General features: G+C 46.9%; 2 protein-coding genes across 2 annotated transcripts; both read left to right on the top strand.

Moving 5' to 3' along the window:
* Nucleotides 1–7,710: 7,710 nt before the first annotated feature.
* On the top strand, nucleotides 7,711–15,781 carry LOC149402416 (uncharacterized). Its single transcript, XM_089608368.1, has 6 exons — nucleotides 7,711–7,768; nucleotides 13,232–13,578; nucleotides 13,648–13,740; nucleotides 13,806–13,907; nucleotides 13,989–14,114; nucleotides 15,569–15,781. Exons 1-6 carry the CDS (start codon nucleotides 7,711–7,713, stop codon nucleotides 15,779–15,781), a joined length of 939 nt encoding a protein of 312 aa, XP_089464494.1.
* Nucleotides 15,782–18,510: 2,729 nt separating this feature from the next.
* LOC149402415 (uncharacterized) lies at nucleotides 18,511–18,858 on the top strand. Its single transcript, XM_089608367.1, has one exon. It carries the CDS (start codon nucleotides 18,511–18,513, stop codon nucleotides 18,856–18,858), a length of 348 nt encoding a protein of 115 aa, XP_089464493.1.
* The last annotated feature ends 342 nt before the right edge of the window (nucleotides 18,859–19,200 follow it).

Genomic DNA, 19,200 nt, shown 5'->3' with positions numbered 1-19,200 from the left:
GCCACAATAGGCACACTAAATCGTCGGCCTAACCCGATGTACCGATATCACCGTTCAATACGGGTCGGTCAATCGCAGCGAGTTGCCCCTAGCAATGAATGCTGAACAAGCACCTGACTAGGCATAAACGCCTCCCCGCCTCAACCGCTAAACTACGACAAATCGTAACGCTAAATGAGTGAAGGTCGAATCCCAACTAGGGACGTAAAACCTGCCAAAACTATTGGTAAGGACACAAGTCCTTCAGGCCACGTTAGCTCACAAAGAAGGCAAATATGCGGGAAACTGCTCAAAACGAGATAACATTCAACTTGAAAGCAAAAAAATATATCATAAACGAAAAAGAGCCACTGCTCTGAATCCAATGAACACGTGCTGACTAAAAAGTGCGCGAAAAATAAATGAAATCCTGAAAAAGGGAAAAAGCAAAGCGCCAAACATACGCGCTATAGAAAATAAATAAAAAGAGCCACATGGCTCACATAGCACCCTCGTCTAGTAGGGGAAACAAGGTGTCGAAGAAGTCAAAGGTGACCCCCCGAGCCTCGTTCTCGGTCGCGGTCGCCTCTCGACACTCCACCGCTCCAGCTCGACGGGCCTCCTCGGTCCCTATGTCGTAGTCATCTTGTAAGTCGTACACTCTTCGCTCCACTTCAGCAAGCTGGGAAGAGAGCCGAGCGTTCTCCTCCGCCAGAGAGTCGCACTCGCGCTCCGCCCGAACACACGCCGGTTTGCTCGAAGTGAGTTGACGGTGAGACGTCTCCAAAGCATCGGACCGGGCATCTAGCTGTCTCCGGAGGTCGGCAATCTCGGTGCGAAAAACCTTCACTGATCGGGACGCCACCTCGCAAGCTCGCCGTTCTTCGGTCAGCTCCCCCCCATCTTAGCCACCGACATCTGAGCTCCATCGCGCTGATCTCGGGCGATCTGGAGTCCCACCTTTGCCTCGCGAAGCTGGTCTCGAAGTGTCTCGTGTTCCGCCCCCGGGTGCGAACCTCGCTCGACCTGAGCCAGCCTAGCCCTCGTCTGAGCAAGCTCTTCCTGGGCGGCCCCCAGGCGTCGGATGAAGTCATACAGAATCATGTCGCTCCGCACGGCCCTCGCATACGCCTGCGACGACAAAAAGCAGGGGTTAAAACTGAACCTATGCTTACAAAAGAATGAATAAGAATACTGACCCTTTAAGCGTCGGTAACCCCTGCCTGAAAGAAGGCGATGTCGCTCTTCGACACCACGCCTTTCCACCAAGACAATGGGGACTCCTCGAGATGTCGAAAGCAGTCGCCCTGAGACTCTATCGCCTCCAGCTCCACCGCCGAGTTCACCCTTTTAGGTTCAAAGCGCCCATCGGGAGGCGCCGAGGTCGAAGCCCTCTTCAAAGAGGCACGGGGATCTGGTTCAACCGGGTCGACATTCTCGACACGCTCTTCTCTCGCCTTTGCGGTCAGCAACCCTAGAGCGAATCTCCGCCATCCGCTCGGGGTTCCGAGAAGCGGAAGCCAGTCTCCGAGCTCGCCTCTTTGCAGCTACACAAGACAAAACAGCAATGGTCAGATGTTTGTCAACAAAGAGATTTTTAGACAAGAAGGTTACCTTGAGAAGTAGGAACGGCTGACTGAGCCTCGGGACTCGCGGGCCTGCTCGCCCGGCGCGCCTCCTCGGTGCTTGGAGCAAAGGGCGGGAACCACCCGGTAAGCGCCATCAGCTCGAGAGAACGGAACCGCTCATCTGCCTTGCGGGCTTCCAACATCCCCGTTATCTCTCTCACATAAGGGAGCTCCGCCACCCCGTCATCCGGTGAGAAATCTACCAGACGACCGAAGCGAAGATGCGCTTCACCAAAGGCGTCTGCCGAGACCCACACCCACGACCGGCGGCTAGGCGGGTGGCTATCGTCGACAAACCTCACGTCGCCCCGAGCGCGGGCCTTGTGGAAGCCCGGCTGCCCCGGCCCCGGGAAGACAACAACCAGATTGCGGAAGTCGTCCATGGTCTTGGCACGCTGCGTCTGATAGTGCCACTCCATGAAGCATGAATGACGGGCTCATTTGACATGCATGGACCCCTAGTCGGGTCAGAATCTGCTGGGCGATCGTCGGGAACGGGAGACGCATCCCACAGATAATGCTCCCGATCGTCACGGCCGCAAATCCGTCCCTCGCCGAGAGGGCCTGTCCTCGGGGGCAGGTCTGAGCAGCCATACCGAGGGAGGAATGTCATATGTCTCCCGAAGCGCGCAGAAGACTCGGGTGGTGAGCGTGCTTCCAGCATCGACCCCCTTGCAGTCTAAGCCGATGGGTGCAACAGAGTCGCTTACTCCGTACAGGCGAGTCCTGTCCAGAGACTTGGCGTAGGTATAGCCCGAAGACTTCGCGGACTCAAAGGCCGCCCAGGCCGTCTCCAACACCTTTCCGATACGCTTCTCCTTTCCCCTCGCGGGGGAGCCTCCAAGTCCTCTCCAAGGCCTTCTGAGCCCGACCCTAGCGGGTCATCGGAATAAATCTCGTCCAAGAAAGATTCGGACGACACTATCGCAAGTTAGGCGCCCGAGGCATCTAAGTTAGACGCCCGGGAAAGCCCTGCGTTCACCATCGCTTCACCTCGCTGCTTAAGCAAGGGGGCGTCAAAGGATGCCTCGTGGGGAAACCAGGTTTATCACCAGTCGTGACGAACGCGAGTCTCTGGACCCATCGTCCTCCCCTTTGGGGCCGCACCCGGTAGGTAGGCCGCTCCCGGGCCCCGCCAGCTCGGCAACCGCCGCGACGTCAGTCTCCAACTCCGCGAGCAATTTATCGGCCGCGCGACAGTCTTCCTCGACGAAGATTGGAATCCCGTCGAGTTCCTCAAAGGGACCCTTGGCCGCCTTCCCAAAATCTTGGAGAAGGCAGGAAGAGTCAACCTTGGGATCATCAACGTGGAAAAAAAGTTCACTCCCCATTTAAAAGGGTAAAAATCGGCTGCCCAAGGGAAATTTCAAACTCAAAGGAATTTTCCAATCTCCAGGAGGTGGCCAATTGTGAAGAAAAAGGGAGGGAGGCTCTCCTATTTATAGGAGAGGAAGGAGAAAACCCTGCTCCTTCTCCCCCCCCCCCCCCCCCCCCCCCTGGCATGCGCGACATTGGCCCGGCCCGTGTGTCGGACTCGCGCGCGTACCGGCCCGCCGGCGTCAGGCCGCGCGCGGGCAACGTTGCCCAGCCGGCCCGATCCGACCTCCCTGGGTCTGGCTGAGTAAAAAAAAAAATGAATAACAAACAAAAAAACAACAAACTGTCACACATGACCAAGGGGGTAAAATGACCTCAACGCCCTTTTTTCTAAAAGTCCGTGACTCGCGTTTCGCAAGCCGTAAACTTGAGGGGCAAATGTTACATGTCATTTTCGGGAAACCAGAAATTTGAAAACATTTTCAAGCCGGTCAGGCTTCGCTGGCCGGACCACCCAATGGGCACCGGCCCACTGGGCCCGCGCGCCCTAGCGCACCCACGGCCCGCGCACCCACTTGTTCCCCAGCCCGATGGGCCTGCGCACGCCCCAGCACAACCGCGCCCCGTCCCACGCGCACACCTGCGCCCCGGCCAAGTGGGCCTGCTCGCGCTCCAGCGCCCACGGCCGCCCTGGCATGCGCGCACACTAGCGCTCCCGCGAACCCGGCCTACGCGTGTTACCGCGCCCCCGGCCGCGCTCCTACGCCCTCGGGCGTCCCGGCCGGCGCGCGCTCCCGCGCCCCCCGGAGTCCCGGCCCGTGCGCGCGCTGCGCTCCCCTCGGCCGAGTGACCTACTGCCTTGGCCGAGAACTCCTGCAGCCCCGGCCGAGCGCCCTGCTACCTCAGCCGAGCGCCTCTGCTTCCTCGGCCGGGCACTCCTGCTGCCCCGGCAGAGTGCCCCCGCTGCCTCGGCCGGGTGCCCGTGCTGCCCTGGCCGAGAGCTGCTGCTGCCTCAGCCAGGCACAGTTGTTGCCTCAACCGGAAACCCCGCGCCCGTCCAGGCATCACGCCCTGCGCGTCCTGCGCCCGTCCGGGTGTTGTGTCTCGCGCGCCCGGCTCCCGGCCACCTGGTGGGCCTTGAGAGTGTTGTCAATGGTGCCCACAAGAAGAGTTGTAATCCTTATATTGTACATTTGATGTTATAAAGTCTCATGAAGACTCTTGATTGTAATTGCTTATTCATTAATAAAAAGTTGAAACGTTCATTCAATCTTCCTTGTCTGTTTGAAGCTTTATGATAAAACATTAGTCTTTAGTCCATAAACAAACTTAACAACTTGCGAAGAGACAAATGTAGATTTGCATGAACAAACTCTTTGTACTTTGCTTAAAACGATATATTCGCAATCTAAGGGTCAAAGGACTATTGATCTTAGTATGATTGTTAGAAGAATCTATGATGTCTGGTTATGAGGCACTGAGAGTTGGAGACTCTATAGTTCTTCTAGGTATCTTCTGAAGGTACTCAATTGACCAGTGCACTTCTAGAGACAAGATAAGAACAACCCATTTAACCTCTTATGTCTCGAAGTCACTACGTATGAATTGCATCGTGCTTACCTTAATCCTGAAATGAGACATGCCATTTCACAGATTACGTATTCTCATTTGAGAAAGTCAGAGTTCGGACTCACTATGTGATTCCGAACAGGGCCTATTGCTGAAGTACTAAGTTGTGAGAATGTCATGAGTAACTTTGTGAAGTTCTCATAGATATGGAATTCATGTACAAAATTGCTGAAATGCAATGTATATCACCTCATGCTTTGTTCCTTGGAGTGTGAATAAATGAACTGGCTAGTGTCCAAATTGAGTCCTGACTCTTTTGGATGAAACAATGTGACTTGTTAGCTCCTCATCAATACATTGTTTCTAACTTATTCACAAACGACAAAGGAGTTGAGGAAAAAACAGTTAGAAGAGTAAAATGGTAATTTTGTAAATCCCGACTAGCTGATGATATTCATGAAGGGTAAACACTGATAATATTCTGTGGATCCACTCATTACAATTAGGTTGAATTCTTGAGTAGAAAATAAATTCATTTTAACCGAGAGATTTTCAGTGTCAACACTTTAGTGGAGTCAGTTGACATTAAGCTAAACTTGGAAAAGGTTTGTGAACTTTTGAGTCCAAGTATTTAGCTCAAGCTTTCTTCATTTGGATCCATGAGGTCACTGTCACGAATCACATCGAGTAGGAATAGTTAAACTGGACGCTAAATCAAAACAAGAACGAAAATTGTCAAAAGGGTATTTTTGTCTTTTGAGACATAGGATGAAATGAATGGCAATAAATTTTTTGACAAGGTCATTTGATGAATTAATGTCACTCGGCCAAATTATATTAATTGGGCCTTGTGAATTGATTTCATTTCATAAGAATTTTATTGAAAATTCTTAGTGGGCCTTTTTTCATGTTGTCATGAACAAATGAAGAAGCTTCTAGAAGCTCCTTCTATAGACAATATGGGCGCCCAACATACCCAAAGAAAGAGAGAATATTTTGTGCATGAATGTATCAAGATATTTGCCAAAAGAAAAAGAGGAAACAAATTTCCTATACAAGGTACAAATCCAAGCCTTCTAGAAGGCTGCCCTGGCCGAGTATGTCATGAAGGAAAAGAGGAAATTGGCTCATGAATATGTGATATTCTATAGAAGAGGAAACCACCTTATTGAAGGTGAGACCTCTCCTATAAATAGGAGCCTCATTCTTCACATTTCATTCATCAAAGTTTAAGAGATTTGAGAGACTCTCTCTCTAGAACTTGGCCGAACTCCTCTCTCTCTCTAGTTAATTTTCGATTTTTGTTTTGGCACCTAAGTCCTCATTTGACCTAGTGTTTATCTATGCGACTTCAAGACTCGTTCTTAAGTCGTAGTGTTTAAAAGTGCCCACTCACTAATTCCTTTTCTCTCGAGTGATTTAGTGATAGAAACTTTCGCGGTTGCTCGAGTTGCCGAGGAAGGAAGAGAGACGTGCTGCGAGGGAAGACGAACGTTGCAACCTTTTTCCAAAAGCTTCTGAACGTTCAAACGTCTAAAAAGGTTAGTAAACTTCTATGCTCATATTAGTTTTTATTTACATATGCTTGCTCTTTGTCTAGGTTAGTAAAACCTGTTTTACTTGAAAAAGAAATTTTTTAAAATTCCACCGTTTAGCGAAGCGTTAAACTTTTTCTTATACCCTAGATCAATTCCAACAAATGGTATCAGAGATAGGGTCAAAGATATGCATGTACATGTATTTAAAAATATGAGCTTGAAAATATGAGCTATGGTAAAAGATATGCATGTACAAGTTAGAATTGTTTTCTTAGATTTTTTTAATTTATTGCTCTTGCCTTTAAATTAAAAATCATGTTGATTTTCTATGAGTTTGGGATGTTATTAAAACACATTAGAATCAGTTTTAAAAAATTTTAATTTTTTATATTGAAAAACGCGTTTTAAAGGTTTGAAAAAATTTCGAGTAATTTTGTGACTAGTTTTCTTGTCTTACTAGTTTCTTTTGTTTACTTGAATCGTTTTATGCATCTTGTTATTTATTTCATACCATGTTATTACCTTGTTAATAAAACACAAATAAAAGCTTTAACAACCTTCATAAAACGTTCCGTTACACTCGATTCTTTTTCGCACCTAAAAAGACCGAATTTTAATATTTCTTTTTCTTCAAGCTGGAGTAAAACCCGCAGCAAAAGTGACATAACTCTCTGCTCAGAAATCGAAATTAAATATTCTTGAATCAAATTAAAGCTCTGTCTGTCCTCTGTCCACTGCCACCGGTTTCAGGTCAAAAGGACATCGGAGTCGCCAGTTATGGTGATTTTACTCCGAGGTACGCGGCTGTTCCGAAAGTCCAGTTTTTTAGAATTCCGGATTTTCAGCCCCACTACCATGAGTTATAGAACTCTAATTAGAACATTCTCTTGAGCAAAAATATTTTTCATAAGATTGTAAACATGATGTGAAAGATTAAAATGTTTTGATTTTTGAAAGTTTAATTGAAAATTGAATTTTTACAAAACTAGTTTGAATTTTGAAAAACCGTTTTCGTTTTCATACTTGAAAATATTTTGTCATCCAAATCAAAAAAGTTTTCAAAATGTTTTCAAAACTATGTCTATATCACATATGTTCAAAATCTATATGCTCTTGAAATTTTGAGTGGGAGGTCTCATTGTAGACAAGCCGAAAAATAAAAAGATGTGTAATCTCAAACTTTCAAGTGTTCGAGTGAGTTGAAGTTCACACTTCCCTCATGCACTTTCCCGAAATAAAAAATAGGAAAAGATCCTAGTATGTCCCTTGTGCCATTATGCACTAACACTGCTCTGAACATGAATATCTAGGATTCTCTTCTAGTTGTCCGCTCTATCGCTCTATAACTAGGAAATCCGTTTAAACTTAATATCATCATTCTTCTTCTTTTTTATATATATTATTTCACTATTGAATTGTGGATAGTTAGGTGTTGTTTCATTGTCAACTTTTTTTTACCTGCAATATATATATAAATATATATGTGTTCAATCAATTGAGATTTTGTAAAGTGTGAGTGATCTCTTGAATTTCTTTTTTATTGAAATTTGAAAATATGGTGGTGGGGGCTAATTAAATTAATAAATTGATTAGGTTGAAGGCGAAAAAGAAGAATCAGAAAAGGCAAAGGGAACCAAGATTTGCGTTCATGACAAAGAGCGAAGTGGATCATTTGGACGATGGCTATCGATGGAGAAAATACGGTCAAAAAGCTGTTAAAAACAGCCCTTATCCCAGGTATATATATACATATACCCGTATATATACACATCTCTCTCTCTCTCTTGTAGTTGTACGTACAATATGTATGAAAGTATATAAAAATCTTACAACAAGTCACCCCTATCTTACAACATCAAATGTTTAAAAACTCAAATCCTAAACCAAAGACTAAACATAAACTTGTTTCAACTTTTATAGGCAAAATGTCTCCCAACTCTCTCTCTTTCATCCTTTCCTCGAACAAACTCGAAAACAAAAACTACGTAGATTCGAAACGTAACCTCGACATAATAACTACCTTTAACAAGCACAAATGGGTACTCACCACCCCATGTCCTCCTCAAATGAATGATGATTCGACTTAAGAGGACAAAGACGCCTTGGCGGCCTGGCTCTGCTCCGATGAGATTGTGAGGTGCTATATCTTAGCATCAATGAACAATGTGTTGCAACAACAACATCGTGACATCGAGACTGCCGCCAACATGCTCAACAATCTCCATGAGATGTTTGGAGGGCAAAGGCGTCAAACAAGGCAACAAGCAGTCCGATAGTTTATGAACTGTCGCATGAAGGCTAGGACTCCTGTTGGAGGCTTTATGATACTGATCATTAGTTATCTGAATAAAATGGAAATCCTAGGATCTGAGATTGATGGGAAGAATGTCATAGATATGATCTTAGAAACTCTCCCCGCATCTCTTGATACCTCCAAGATGAACTACTCCATAAACAAGCTAGAGTACACTGTTACCAAGCTAATGATGGAACTTCACATTGCTGTAGGTCTCACTAAGAGAAAGAGGAGTAAAAGAGAGGCACATGCTACAGAGCACAAATCCTCCGCCTCTGGAACTAAGAAGAGACCTCACAAGGCCGATAAAAAGAACTGTCATGCATATCTCAAAGCAAAGGAACATAGTATTGTACTAGTTACCGAAGCATGCTTAGTAGCTGATAATGTATCAACGTGGATTCTTGACTCCGCTGCTACTAACCATATTTGCTGTTCCTTGAATGGTTTCAAGAAAACCAAAAGCTTAGAGGAAGGCGAGTTCTGTTTCAAATGGGATGATGGGAGACTGGTGTCTGCGAAGGCTGTGGGATCCGTGACGCTGTCTTTTGAAGACCGCACTTTAAACTTGAATAATGTTTATTTTGTTCCTACCTTTTGGAAGAACTTAATATCCGTTGCTCGTCTTCTTGAGCAAGATTATTGTTTAAAGTTCATTAAGAATGGAATTCGTATCTCGTTTCCTGATAATTCTTTTGTCACTGATGCATGTATGAAGAATGCTCTTTTCTACATCTATCCCACTCAACCTTCACTTTTAGACACCGAAATAGATAATGAGCTAATTAGGGAGCCAAAGAGGATCAAACTTTCTGAATCCTCCGATCTAACAAAATCAACATACCTATGGCACTTAAGACTTGGTCATATCAGTCTAGATAGGATTAAGAGACTTGTGAGGGACGGTCCACTCCAAGCCTCTGCAATAGGTTCACTACCTACTTGTGAATCCTGCATAGAAGGAAAAGTGACTAAGCGACCTTTCTCCGATAAGGGTCGAAGAGCCACTGAGTTGCTGGAACTAGTACATTCTGATGTATGTGGTCCGCTCAGCCAACAGGCACGTGGAGGATACGAATACTTCGTTACCTTCACCGATGATTACTCGCGATATGGTTTTGTCTATTTTCTCAAACATAAATCCGAGACCTTTAACGTATTTAAGGTCTTTAGGGCTTTAGTGGAAAAGCAAACTGGCAAAGTGATCAAAACCCTTCGATCTAATCGAGGTGGTGAGTATATGTCTGGAGAGTTCGATGACTTTCTTAAAGAAGAAGGTATCGCTTCTCAGCTTACCCCACCTGGCACACCTCAACAAAATGGAGTGTCAGAGAGAAGAAACCGAACTCTTATGGAGATGGTTAGATCAATGATGAGTTACTCATCACTCCCTCTTTCCTTTTGGGGATATGCCCTCAAAACAGCCGCTTACATTCTGAACCAAGTTCCGTCCAAGACGGTTCCGTAGTGGGAGGGCTACTCAAATGCCTGACAGGTACATATCCTATGGAGACTCTCTCGTAGCTGTCTCTGACATGGATGATCCTGTTTCCTATAGCCAAGTCATGGCTTCTTCTGAATCAAACCTTTGGCTTGATGCCATGAAAGTTGAGATGCACTCGATGTATGTCAACAAAAACTGGAAACTTGTAGACCTTCCTGAAGGGATTAAACCCGTGGGGTGTAAGTGGATATACAAGAAGAAAAGGGTCCGGATGGGAACGTCGAGACGTTCAAAGAACGACTTGTGGCTAAGGGTTATACCCAACAAGAAGGGATTGATTATGAAGAAACCTTCTCGCCAAACGCGATGCTTAAATCCATCCGCATACTTCTATCCATAGTTGCAGCTCTCGACTATGAGATCTGGTAAATGGATGTCAAGACGGCCTTTCTGAATGGCAATCTTGACGAGCGCATTTATATGGCTCAACCAGACGGTTTCGTGGATAAAGGTCAAGAGACCAAGGTTTGTGAGTTACTTAAGTCCATTTATGGACTTAAAGAAGCATCTAGGTCATGGAATATTTGATTTGATGAAACTTAGAAAAGCTTCGGCTTTGAACAGTCAATAGATTAGCCTTGTGTTTACAAGTTAATACACGAAAGTAAAGTTGTGTGTCTGGTACTGTATGTCAATGATATATTACTCATAGGTAACGATGTGGGTAAATTATTTGAGGTTAAGGTCTGGTTAGAAAAGCAATTCGATATGAAGGATCTAAGAGAAGCCGCGTACATTCTGGGGATCAAAATCTTTCGAGATCGGAAAAACCGGACCCTGTCGCTCTCTCAAGTATCTTATATTGAAAAGGTGATGGATCGCTTCTCGATGCAAGACTCCAAGAAGGGCTAAACACCCTTTAGGCATGGAGTCTCACTCTCTAAGGACCAGTCTCCCAAGACTGCACAAGAGATTGAACACATGAGGAAAATTCCTTACGCCTCTGCCGTAGGAAGCCTCATGTATGCTATGCTTTGCACTAGACGTGACATCTGTTTCGCCGTTGGCGTAGTTAGCCGTTTCCAATCCAACGCTGGACCCGAGCACTGGATTGCTGTTAAGCATGTTCTTAAGTATCTTCAAGAACTAGGAACTTGATGCTTACATACTCAGGTACTGACCTGACTATGACGGGATATACCGACTCCGATTTTCAAGCGGATAAGGATTCCAGGAAATCCACTTAGGGGTCTGTGTTCATCCTTAATGGTGGAGATGTTGTGTGGAGGAGTATTAAGCAATCTTGCATTGCTGATTCCAGACGGGCATGGACGTCATGCATATAGAGAAGAACGTGTGCGAGAATCTTCTTGGGACGATGCTCAGCTTGGAAAAGAAGAACTACGATACGGAGAGGTCGAGATTTGACTTGATGGACTTGAAAATCAAGTCTGCTCTGCACTTGAGACAACAAAGGAATGGGTGGTACAAACCGTCAGCAGCGTACACGTTAACGCTTGAGCAGAGACACCGGTTTACCGAGTTCCTCCAATCTGTTAAATTCCCAGACGGGCTCGCTGGAAATTTGAAGAAGAATGTAACTGCTGACGGGAAGCTCACAGGTTTGAAGTCGCACGACTGTCACGTGATCATGCAGAGGCTGTTGGGTGATGGTATTCGCCCTTTTGTGCCAAAACCGATACAAGAGACGATCTCAGAGCTCTGCAACCTTTTCAAGTTGATCAGTTCTAGAACCCTAAGAGTGGACGATCTCGAAAAAGCGCAAGATTCAATCATTGAGATATTGTGCAAGCTTGAGATGATATTTCTGCCAGCTTTTTTCACGATCATAGTTCACGTGGCAATTCATCTACCAGATGAAGCGTTGTGTGGCGGTCCGGTGCATATGCGATGGATGTACCCAATTGAGAGATACCTTGGAACGTTAAAACAATTTGTCAGAAAATAGAGCTAGACCCGAAGGCTCCATTGCGGAAGCATACGTTGTAGAAGAGGCATTGACATTTGTTGCAAGGTATCTCGAAGATAAGAAAACTGTCGATGAAGTTCAAGTGCGGGAACTTAGTGTTTTTCGATCTGAAAACTGTGTGCCTTACGGGATGATGAAGCCGATAGTTTTAGACGACGACCAAAATGAGAAGGTGGAGTGGTACATTTTTACCAATTGTTCAGAAATCGATCCGTATTTGCTGTAAGGGAATCTTTCATTTAAATATGTCATAATCTAGCTCATTGATTTACATCTAATTACGTAATGTTAACAGTGAGCATTTGGAACTTATACAAAATAACTCTGAAGCGGGAACTGCAGATTCTGATCTCGAAGCAATGCACAGAAAAGAATTCAAAATTTGGTTTGCGAAAAAGGTAAACTGAAAGGATACATTTGTTGAAAGCATACTAAAATTGCTACTAAAATTGCAAATGACATCATCTTCATTTGCATATTCCAGATTTATGACATGAAAGTTAGTGGTTCCGACATGTCTGAAGAACTTTACGCATTGTCTACGGGATCTATGCAAATTGCTCATCAGTATCCGAGTTGCTTTGTGAATGGCGTGAAGTTCATCACTCGTCGTCGTGATAACCAACGAATCACCCAGAATAGCGGTGTTTGTGTGCCCGTGAACGACTTCAACTTTTACGGTCGAATGGAAGACGTAATCGCGCTGAACTATACACATAACTGTCGTGTCGTACTGTCCAAATGCATATGGTATGGTGACAAGTACAATGCAGGACGTATAGTGCACGTTGATAAGACCACCGGATCAACGAGTTCGTATACCGCCAAAGAGTGGTTTACAGAAGAGCCGTTTATACTCGCGACTCAAGCGAAGCAAGTGTTTTACATCCAAGATCTCGTTAATGGTCGTGAATGGGAAACCGTTCAGGAATGCAATCAACGTGGGATATGGGACATTCCTGAAGTTGATCCGACCACTTCAGCATCGATTCCATTGACAATAGAATTGTCAAATATCGACCGTCTTAATCATCGACACGAAACTGCTACGGTCGAGCTGGTTACTGTCGTTGAAGATGATGAAGAAGTGGATGAAGAAGATGAGCGCTTGCCGTTTTTTAGGGAGAAGATGTTGATGTCGATACTAACATTACATCAAGTGACAACGATGAATGACTAACACCATGTAATAACCGTAGTCGTCGAATACTAATTACATAGTAATTAAAAATACTAACTACAATTCATTTTGCAGGATGTCTACTTCAGGTCAGGACCCATCAGGAGGAGAGCGTGACCCCCCGCAGATGCCAAGGAAGAAACGAGGACCAACGACTGGCGTCGTTTCTGCGAGAGCTGGTCTTGGGACCCCTGGAGCGAACACAGTTCGCTACGATCAGAATGTGCAGGCGTTCTACCAAGACGGCAGGGAGCAAAATCCGTTGATCAGGATGTTCCAAAACCGATTAGGAAACCTGATCAAGAGTACCATTCCAGACGACCTCCCAGACTGGAACCATGTGCCTGCGCAGAGTGTGGCGGCTCTTATGAACTCGATTCATAACGAGTATCACTTCGTTTATGAACATCCCGAGAGTGGCGAGCTTGTGCATGCAGATCCTATTCGCAACGAGATTGATATGGCTATCATTCGCGATGCGAAGAGGATGCGCCGTGGCCAGAAGTCGAGGTTGTCGCAGCTCTTCTTCAAGACATTTTGCGGGAGTAAGGAACTCGCTAAAAACGAAACTCCCGAAGGCTATAACCAGGAAGCCTGGTTGAAAGCAATAGAGACGTTCGACTCGCCAGAGCATAAGGTATGAGTTGAACTTCCGATGGTTATTCGAATTTCTTAAAATTAAACTTCACGTATTTATGTCTTGCAGGCGAAATCTCTCCGCAACCGGGAAAATTCGAAGATGAAGAAGACGAAGGCGAGACAAGGGTCGCTTAGTTTTTTTGGTCATCGGTCGAGGAACGTAAGTCTCTTAATATTAATATGCAATATAAATGTGATTCATATTTTAATGTTGAAAAATTACAGCGAAGAGAAGATGGGAGTATGGGCTCGGCTTTAGCGATATGGTTAGAAAAACACCGGGACGCTAAGGGATCGTGGACGACGGACTTCGCGAAGACGCAATACGTAAGTTAATTTTTTTATTTACTATATTTAATTACTTTATTTCTTCTTATCTGATAAGTTTTTTGTGGTTTTATTTTGAAGGATCAAATCACCGCCCAGACGATAGACATTTTGCGGCAAGCGGCGGAGCAAAACGTCGTGATCTCCCAAGAAGATGCGGAGACGTACGCGATGCGCGATGTTTTGGGAGTACGCAGAGACTGGGAAGTCGGTTTACGGCCTTCGATCCCAAGGTCCTCGTTGGGTGTTTCCCAAACGCTAGATGGAGGCTCGTCAAGTTCGTCATCTCAGACCGATCCACTGGTTGCCGAGATGCGAGCTCAGATGGATGCCCAACAAGCCGAGCTGCAAGTGATGCGGCAACAGATCGCCTTCCTCAGCCAGCAACACAACCACCCTCCCACGACTCCTCAACCTCCGCCTGCATCGCAACCAGGTGGGACGGATCAGCAGACGCCAGGTTCCACGCCGGGTTCTATGGATTACTTGCGAGACCGTCCTTACGGAAGCGGCGGAACGAGCGGCAACGCGTCAGGCAGCGGTGGACGAGGACGCGGAAGCGGTTCTTGAAGTTTTGGCAACTTATTCGGTAGAGGGAATTCTACTATCGATAAGTTTTATAAGAAAAAGAATTAGGAATTCATTTTTTTCGCTTTTTTTGGAAAGAATTTGTATTTTTAATTAAGAATTCTATTTTCAGAATATTATTTCTAATTCATTTAGAATTTTGTTAATTAATTTTTATTTAATTTTAAATGAATTTTAATTTACTTTTTTTATTTTTTATTTTTTTTTATTTAAAAAACATATTCGGTGCGACAATGTCGCACTGAATATTATGGCGCGAACGGCAATACGTGCGACAGTGTCGCACCCGATATGTATTTACCCGCGAATTTTATAAAATTTGACAGGAAAATAACTTGGGCATAAGGTGCGATAAGTCGCACCTGAAAGTGTCGCACCTAAAGGGGTACTTATTGGGTGTGACATGTTGCACCTAATAACTTTTGCGACGGGTTATCCGGTGCGACGCTGTCGCACCCAATGTTGCACCTAATAAATTTTAGGTGCGACATTATGAGCATTGGGTGCGACATTCGTGGCACCGGAAAACGTATTTTGTCCTAGTCATCAACCACACGTACGAGGCTCCCCCTCCGGCCCCGTTTGAGTCCATGTTCTTCACCAGCCAAGAGGCGGTGCGAGTTCTCCACCCGCACAATGACGTGATAGTTGTCTCGGCCCCGGTCGCCAACAATCTTGTCCGGAGGATCCTGATCGACAACGGCAGTTCTGCCGACATCATCTTCAAATCGGCGTTGGACATGATGAAGCTGACCGGGCTGAGGCCGACCCCGATCTAGACCCAACTCTTCGGCTTCTCCGGGGAGAGGGTCATGACGGAGGGCACCATCGACCTCCCGGTTACCTTTGGGACACCGGGAGGGATCGAGGTCACCCACATCGTGTCATTCCTGGTTGTGAACCAGCTCTCGGCATATAACATCATTATAGGCCGCCCGACTCTCAATCGGTTGAAGGCCATAACCTCCACCTACCACCTGATGATGAAATTCCCGACTGAGAAGGGGATCGCCATAATGTTGGGAGACCAGTCGATGGCAAGGATGTGCTACATCAAAGGTGTGGATGGAAAGGGAAAGGGCAAGATGGTGAGCACCGTCTTCCAACTCGGAGACAAGTTCCTGTGCAAGATCGAGGAATGGGGCACCTTCGGAGATTTGGACCAGAGGGACGATGTCGAGCGTCGGAAGGAGGAGACACCGGATGGCCTCGTTCCCATCGTGCTGGATGACGCCAAACCTGACCAAGTAGTCAAGATAGGCGCCCAGCTCCCATCCGAGATCTGACTCCAACTCGCCGCCTTCCTCCGCGAGTTCAAAGACATCTTCGCGTGGACACACGCCGACATGCTGGGGATCGACCCCGAGATAATGGTCCATCGTCTCAACGATGACAAAAGGGTGACCGAGCGCGTCCAACCAAGACGGACGTTCAGCGGAGAGAGGTACCAGGCCATTGGTGAAGAAGTTGACAAACTTCTCGCCGCCAACTTCATCAGGGAGGCGGAACACCCCAAGTGTCGTCATGGTAAAGAAGCCAAACGGGAAGTGACGGATTTGTATCGATTACAGAGACCTCAACAAGGCCTGCCCGAAAGACAGCTTCCCTCTCCCGAGAATTGAGCAACTCGTCGATGCCACGGTGGGTCATGAGCTGCTAAGCTTCATGGACGCCTACTCGGGCTACATTCAAATCTGCATGCACGAGCCGGATCAGATCAAGACCACATTTGTTACGAACCGCGGACTCTATTCCTACAAGGTCATGCCCTTTGGCCTCAAAAACGCAGGTGCACCGTATCAAAGGTTGGTAAACCGAATGTTCTCCAAACAGATTGGCAAGACAATGAAGGTCTACGTGGACGACATGTTAGTGAAAAGCCTCAAAGCCCCTGACCACGTCCGAGATCTCAAGGAGATGTTCGCAATCCTGCGGCGCTACAAGATGAAACTCAATCCCAACAAGTGCGCCTTCGGGGTTGAGTCTGGAAAATTCCTAGGCTACATGGTGAGCCGCCGTGGGATCGAAGCTAATCCCGAGAAGATTACGGCGATCTTAGAGATGAGGTCGCCACAAAAAGTCAAAGAACTGTAGAGTCTAATAGGAAGAATCGCCGCCCTGACGCGATTCGTCTCCAAAGCCACCGACATGTGCCAGCCATTTTTCAAAGCATTGAAGAAAACCGACGGGTTCGTGTGGACGAAGGAGTGTGAGGAGGCATTCCGCGAAATGAAAACCTACTTTAGCTCTCCTCCGTTCCTTGCGAAGCCAAACGACGGCGAGACCTTGTATGTCTACCTCACGGTTTCCGATAGGGCCGTGAGCGTGGTCCTAGTGCGCGAAAAAAACAAGGTTCAATGGCCGGTCTATTACGTAAGCAAGGCGCTCCTCGATGCCGAGACTCGATACCCGGAAATCGAGAGATTGTCCCTCGCCCTTGTCATGAGCGCGAGAAAACTTCGCCCTTACTTCCAAGTGCATCCGATCGTAGTGCGCACGGTACATCCCATCGAGAAGGCCTTACAAAAAGGGACCTCGTCTCGAATGGCTATATGGTCCCAAGAGCTCGGCGAGTACGGGGTCGAGTTTCAACCGAGAACCGCTATCAAAGGCCATGCCCTCGCCGACTTTGTGGCTGAATTCACCAATGCACCCTCAACAGATAAGGGCGACGAAGACAACGAGAATGAGGAAGACAAGGAGAATGACCACGATGGGTCGTCGAAGAAGAGGACCATTAACCCGATAGGGCCGGTATGGGACTTATATGTAGATGGTGCATCGAACGCTCGGGGGGCTGGGGTCGTGCTCTGATCGTTGTCTTGGAGTTGGCAACAAGATAGGGAAAAACCGAGATACACCCTGCTATTCGAGTTCAAGGCCTCCAACAACGAGGCATAGTACGAAGCTCTGATCGTTGGCTTGGAGTTGGCAAACAAGTTAGGAGTCCAAAACTTGCGCATCCACTGTGACTCGCAGTTGATCGTAAACCAGGTTAAAGGCGACTATGCAGCCAAGGAGCCGAACATGGTCACATATCTGTCGAAGACTCAGAAAAATCTGGAGGCCCTGTAGTGGTTCGAGATAGTCCAGGTTCCCCGAGAGGCGAACATTGACGCCGACGCCGTGGTGCGCCTTGCGTCAGGGATAGACGAAGAGGGAAAAGGCAGCGTCCCAATAGAAGTACTAACTCGACCCTACATCTCGAGAAGCGACGTAGGGGTGGTCCACGAAACTCCGCCCCCCTTGTGGATGACGCCACTTGTGGAGTACCTCAAGCGAGGAGTCGTCCCTGAAGACAAAGAAGAGGCTAGAAAGCTGAGAAGCTTGGCGCCGAAATACACTATGAGGGAGGACAACCTATTCAAGAGAGGATACTCTATGCCCGTTCTCCGATGCTTGACCGAGGTCGAGGCAAAGAAAGCGCTCCGCAAGGTGCACGAAGGGGTGTGCGAAAACCACGCCGCATGGCAATCTTTGGCCCTAAAACTGCTGAGGCTCGGGTACTTTTGGCCTACCTTGAAAAAGGACTCTCACGAGTGGGCCAAAAGATGCGACAAATGCCAAAGGTTTGCCAACATCCCACGCCAGGCCGGCCCCACTATGCCCGATCGTCGTACCTCGACCATTCGCAAAGTGGCGAATCGACCTCATAGGCGAGCTACCCACGGCCCCAAGACAATACAAGCATGAGATCGTGGCTATCTATTACTTCACAAAGTGGGTAGAGGCAGAGCCGCTGGAAAAGATCACGGAGGCGAATACGACTAACTTCATCTGGAAGAACATCGTCTACCGCTTCGAAATCCCCTCATCGATTGTGACCGACAACGGAAAGCAATTCGATAATGCGCGCATCCGGGACATATGTGAGCAGTTGGGCATCAGCAAGACTTTCTCCTCTCCCCGCCATCATCAAGCCAACGGTCAAGTCGAGGCAATTAACAAGACAATCAAAGAAAACCTGAAGAAGAAGCTGGAACAGAGAAAGGGAGCTTGGGCCGAAGAGCTTCCCATGGTCCTCTGGGCGTACCGGACTAATGCGCGGAGCGCAACCGATGAAACCCCTTTCGCACTTGCATTCGGCATCAAGGCCGTGGTACCCGTCGAAACCAAGTTGCCGACCTTTCGCATCGAAGAGTACGAAGAAGCCGCCAACAACGAAGCAATTAGGCTCGAGCTAGACCTCATAGACGAAAAGAGGGTGGACGCACTTACTCGCCTTGCCGCACAAAAGAAGAAGATCGAGAAGTACTACAATTCCATGATCAAGCTGCGAAAATTCGCCGACGAGAGCCTCGTCCTCAGAAGGGTGTTCCAAAACACCAAAGTGCAGGGAGCGGGAGTCCTGGGCCCCACCTAGGAAGGCCCGTATCGCGTACGCCGAGCCATACACAACGGCACGTACGAGCTCGAGAACCTAGAAGGGCTCGTGTTCACTCACCCGTGGAATGCGGAACATCTGCGGCAATACTACCAATAGAAGCCCGTTCTCGATTTCTTTATGTTTTATTGTTTTCATCTTATTTCCGGTTTTAGTGAAAGACAATTTTAAGTTTAAGAAAGGCCCACTGGTTGGGAATGTAATTTTAACTATTTTGACATGGTAATCGGATTACATTTCGCCTCGAAATCTTTATCCTATAGTGTTATAATTTCTAGTCTCCTCTACGAGTACACAAGAAACTCGGGGGGCTAACAAGTA

The sequence above is a fragment of the Urtica dioica genome, chromosome 3 (genome assembly GCF_054948205.1).
Source record: "Urtica dioica subsp. dioica isolate 48M chromosome 3, U.dioica_male_clone48M_v1_H2, whole genome shotgun sequence".
Classification (NCBI taxonomy): Eukaryota; Viridiplantae; Streptophyta; class Magnoliopsida; order Rosales; family Urticaceae; genus Urtica; species Urtica dioica.
This window is presented reverse-complemented; position numbering and strand designations above follow the sequence as displayed.